This window comes from Vigna umbellata, chromosome 9 (assembly GCF_029865625.1).
Source record: "Vigna umbellata cultivar VRB3 chromosome 9, Vumbellata_1.0, whole genome shotgun sequence".
NCBI classification, from domain to species: domain Eukaryota; kingdom Viridiplantae; phylum Streptophyta; class Magnoliopsida; order Fabales; family Fabaceae; genus Vigna; species Vigna umbellata.
In genome coordinates, this window is record NC_142173.1 from 11,869,528 (window position 1) to 11,875,053 (window position 5,526).

At 37.0% G+C, this 5,526-nt stretch overlaps 1 protein-coding gene across 1 annotated transcript; it reads left to right on the forward strand.

The window, feature by feature from the left end:
* The first annotated feature begins 718 nt into the window (after positions 1-718).
* LOC124820027 (uncharacterized) lies at positions 719-1,300 on the forward strand. The gene has a single exon (XM_047291643.1). The coding sequence runs from the start codon at positions 719-721 to the stop codon at positions 1,298-1,300; it is 582 nt and encodes a 193-aa protein (XP_047147599.1).
* Positions 1,301-5,526: the final 4,226 nt, after the last annotated feature.

The window sequence follows — 5,526 nt, forward strand, 5'->3', positions numbered from 1 at the left end:
TTATTCATCTAGTTTCACCATGTCTATGGTGAACTAACTTCTATTTGTTGTTGGGGTTAGATTTCGCAAAAGAAGCTTTCCCATCCACCAAAGGAGTGCCAGAATGTCTTACAGGTTCAACAACTTTGTGAACTATGTGGTGGTGATCATATTAATGGTCAATGTGCAGTGCATGAGAATCTCAATGAAGAAGTTAATTACATGGGTCAAAGTCAATATGGGCAAGTTGACAAACAATTTGATAGACTGCCACAACAACAATGGCAACAACAACCTCTCTATCAGAAAGAATTGCTAAGATGGATGACACACTTCAATAGTTAATGCAGATGTCTGATTCTCATCATAAAAGCACTCAAACAATATTCAGAAGGATAGGGGGCAACTTTGTCACATAATTCAGAAGTTGGATGATCTTAGGAGTAACATGAAAGTTAACCCTAGAGAGGAATGCAAAGTTGTTGTTACCAGAAGTGGTAGAATTTTAGATGAGAGAAAAATAGGGAGAAAAGAAAAAGAAAGGTTGAGTGAAAAAGAGAAAGATGAGGAAGAGAAAGAAACAGAAGAGAGTGAGAGAACAAAAAAAGAAAAAGAGAGGGAAGAGACGAAAAAAAGGGAGGAAGAGGATGAGAGAGAAAAGAAAGAATTGTATGAAAAACCCCTTCCATATCCAAAGAGCTTTTCAAAGAATTAAAAAGAGAAGCAATATGGGCGTTTCATGGAGACTTTCAAGCAATTGGAGATTACTATGCCCTTGACCGAAGCACTGCAGAAAATTCCTGCATATGCGAATCACATGAAGCAATTCCTCAAAAAGAAGAAATATTTAGATGAGGAAACAATTGAAGTGCATGGTAATTGCAGTACCATATTGCAGAAGACGCTACCTCCGAAATTCAAAGATCCGGGGAGTTTCACCATCCCTTGCACCAATGGGAATCATGATATAGGGAAGGCTCTAGTTGGCATAAGAGCTAGTATCAATCTAATGCCCTTATTTACACTTAAGAAGATTGGTGGTTTAGAGGTCAAACCTACAAAAGCAATCTTGCAAATGGCAGACAGGTCCATTAAACATCCTTATGGTGTGGTAGAAGACATGGTGGTGAAAATTGATAAACTCAAATTTCTGGTGGACTTTGTAGTGATGGATATTGAGGAAAATGTAGAGATACCGCTCATCCTTGGAAGGCCATTCATGAAGACATCTAAGGTTTTCATTCATGATGGAGTTATAAAGTTGAAAGACCAAGATGAAGAGGTGACTTTCAATGTCTTTGAAGCTAGACAGCCAATATAAGAAACAAAGACCAGTCCTAAAGCTAAAGACGAAGTTCTATCAGTGACTAATTTACCTGATAAAGCTGCCAAGACAGTCAAGAGGAATCATTGTTGTTGGTTTCCAAGGTTGAAGGAAGATGATGGAGATAAAGAAGGAAAACTCGTTCACCATGAATTTGTGATAGGAAATAATGAACCTTACCTTGGCAAACCAGTGAAATTCAAGAACAGGTTATAGGTTACCAAGGATATAAAGGAAAATGGAGTTCTTGAGATTGAGGCTCCTTAATCCAGGAGAGTCAAGTTGGTGACAAGAAATATGTTGAGATTATGTTGGTGTCATGAAAGGAAGAAGCACATCAACATTGAAAAACAAACTTGAGCTTTATTGGGTCAAGCTAGTGACGTTAAAGAAGCGCTTCCTGGGAGACAACCCAACTTTCTAAACTTTTCCTTTTGATCATTTGTTTTGCTATTGTACTCTGCTTGAATGAATTACACTGCTTTGATTCAACTGTACTATGTTTTGTGATGAGTATTGCTTTGTGATATTCTAGTGTATTGATTGATGTTAAGATGACGCATGATGTTCTGATATACAGGTGATGGCTCACAATGTATGAAACAGGTGCTTGAGGTAAAACTTGATTGAGATACTGAGCAGGGTGTTTTTCTGAATTCTGGGACTTGAGAGTCTACCTGTGTAAGTTTTGGGCTTCAGAATTTTTATGAATAATTGCTATTACTTTGGAAGCATGAATGATTTTGCCCAAATTTTCTGTGATTGAACTACTTCCTTGCATGTTTCATATGATCAAGGCTATCTTTTGTTATCCCTTATTTTTTTAGCCTTCACATGATTTTTATCCACTGAAAAGAAAACAATTTGTTTTACCTTTGAACCTTGAGCCTTGTGTATGTGTTGAAAACCCTTTGTGAAAATATTTACCTTAAGTTAAGTTGAGAACATTTGTAAGGTATTGATAAAGGTTCAAGTTTGGGGTTGCTAGAAAGATTGAGAAAGGAAAAAGAAAAAGCATTGAGCTAAATAGTGAGTACATGAAAAGCAAAACCAAAAGAAAAAGAAAAATAAAGAAAAGAAAAACTCAATGCAAGGGAAAGCTGGGAAAAAGAAAGAGAGTTTGTCCTTGAATGATGGAATCATAAATGTCTCTCTTAACTCAAGGATTTTGCTGACTAGAAAAACCAATTTACTTCCTAGCCCAGATATGTTACAAGCCATAAAAAGCCCTTGTGATGAGAACTTGCTTGTGAGTTTGTTTGATTGTGGTTAAATCAAAGGAAAAGTTAATTTGTGTGACATTGTGATAGCAGAGTGAAAAAGACACCAACACCTCATTATACACCTTTGAGTTGAGTGATACACTTTTGACTGCTTGAGTGAAACACTTTCCTTGGTGAGGAGTAGTTTGAATTTTTTATTACATCTTTGCTTGGTTGATTAATCATTCTTAAGGATAGCATCTGTTGAATTATATGAGCATCACATTGATTTTGATTGGATTAAGGCATCTGCACATCTTGACTGACATCCTTATGCTAAGTTCATAAAAGTGATTTATTGTCTTGTAAGAAAAAGGTTTTGAAAAATGTTGAATCATTGTAGTAATTCTTCTGAAAAGCTAAGTTACAATATGTTTTGCTTGAGGACAAGCAAAGTTCTAAGTTTGGGGTTGTGATAACGGTTGAAAATACCATTATCTGTTATGTAATTTTGATACTAAATGCACCCTTTTCTGCTTAGAAACTTGCTTGAATTCATGATTTTCTATTAAGTTGTGTGAATAAGAGAGTTGAGGTTGAACTTAAAGATTTTATGCTAAATTCCCTTGTTTTAGTAGGTTAATGAAGTGATTTGGAAGAGGAGTCAAAGTATGAAGGAGTCTGAACTCAAGGAGCAAGCAGAACTGCAGAAAAAGAGAACAAAACGCAGTGCTGAAAAAATTCGCGAGGCTTGGGCGCCCCTCAGGGGGGCTTGAGCGCCAGAAGTGCACTGCACACCGCCTGGGCACCCCTTTAGGGCGCTTAAGCGCCAGAAAGTACCGTAGGATGCCCGGGCGCCCCACTTAGGGCGCTTGAGCGCCAGCGACATGGGCCAGACCTTGTTTATGTTTTGACTCGACTCTATTTAAAGGACCCATACGCCCTAGGTTTTGTATCTATGGCAGGAGGAGTGCAGCAGCACACTCTTTCACTCTCTTGAGGCGGATTTGGATGCGGGAGCTGCCATCTCCAATTTTTAGGGTTTTCCTATCTCATTCTTCTCCATTACTCATCTAGTTTCACCATGTCTATGGTGAATAACTTCTATTTGTTGTTGGGGGATGATGTAACCTTGTAAACTCTCATGTATTTGAATTGATTGCTAATAATATATGCTTTTTCATTAATTGTTAGAGTAATTCATCTGTTACAATGCTTGCTTTGTTTAACTCATTCAATAGCATGATTGTCGGGAGGTTCCTTACAATTCAGGTTCTTGTTGAATTACTCCCAAGAGTAACATTTCTCAGGGATGAGGGTATGAGTCTTGGTCGTCTTAAAGCTCTTGATCTTCACATTTAATTACTAGGAATGCTAGGAATTGCATGAACTAGTGATTAAGGACATGCTTATTTCCCCGAGGGATCGGGTTTAAGTGATTTAGTGAGTGAAGTTAACATCAATGCATAAAGAAGAAATCTTACATACATGAGAGGGAACTTGGCCAAATCTAACCCCAACAACATACTCATCTCATATTAAACAACATTCGTTCATCATTGTGCTACTCTACTATCGATCAACTTGCATTCATATTTAATTTTCTGTTTTTGCATTTGAAACCAATGATCTCGTTTTCTTTAAGTCTTAATTAATCAAGTTATCACACGATTGTCTAGTGTCGAGAGTCTCTTGGGACACGATACTTGGTCTTACCATTTTATATTACTTGTGCGATTCGGTACACTTGTCGATCGATCAACTGTTATCCTTTTTTAGCCAATGAATGATTTTACCCAATAAAAGAGAGCACAATGTGTTATATCCTTTGAACCTTTAGCCTTAAACATGATATGAAAACCCTTTTTGAAAATCGTTACCTTGAGTTGAGTTGAGAATATTTGTGGGTATTGATAAAGGTTCAAGTTTGGGGTTATTGGGAAATCTGAAAAGGGAAAATAAAAAGAATAAGCATTGAGCTAAGTGTTGATATTCCCAGAAGTAGTATTGCTCGGAAATAGGGGTATGAGTTCTGGTTGTCTGAAGCTACTAATCGTAATGCAGAATTAATTGTTAGGGATGCAAGGAATTGTGACCTAGTAATTAAGGATAAACTTTCTTCGCTGAGGAATCGGGTTTTTAGTACTTTAGATAGTGACATTGACATTAATGAAGAAGTAGAATTCTTATATACATGAGAGCAAACTAGGTGAAATCTAACCCCAACAACATATTCATCCCATAATATAAATTCATCCGTTCATCTCTGCACTTTTGTCCAATTGATCAAGTTGCATGCGTATTGGCTTTTCTGTGTTTACATTTTAAACCAAAAGATTTTGTTTTCAAGTCTTATTTAATTACGAAATCACATAATTGTTTAGGCCGTGAGTCCTTTGGGAAATGATGCTTGGTCTTACCATGTTTATTACTTGATACGATTCGGGATACTTGTTGGAGTCTTAACTGCTATCAATATAGCAACACCTGGAGCATCTTAAGTACAATGAACATCATCATAGATACACCACCATCATGACTATCCTAGTCATGAACAACCCCATGAGCATCATTATCACAGTTGAAAAACTGTTATTTTTATACTTAAAATTGACTTCAATTACAACCTTTATGACTTAGAAAGTAGCTTGAACTCATGATTTTGTTGAATTTTTGGAACTAATAGAGTTGGAAAGGTTTTATGCTTGATTTCCTTGTTTTTTTGCAGGTTTTTAGATGAAATTGATGAAAGAAGTGAAAAGGGATAGAGATGGAATCAAAGAAGGACAAGAAAAGTGAAAAAGAGGAGAAAACAGAAGTACCGCTCAGCGCTAATTACTGCTGAGCGGCATTCTCAAGAACCGTTGGCACCGTTGAGGGGAGAAAAGCCGCTGAGGGGAAGAAGTGTCACGCGTTACTACCGCTGAGCGACACTTTTCTGGGCTTGGGCCTACTTTTTTGTATTTTTTAGAATATTATATAAGCTTTAGGACGTTCTAGGGTTTGTATCTTTGTCTAGGA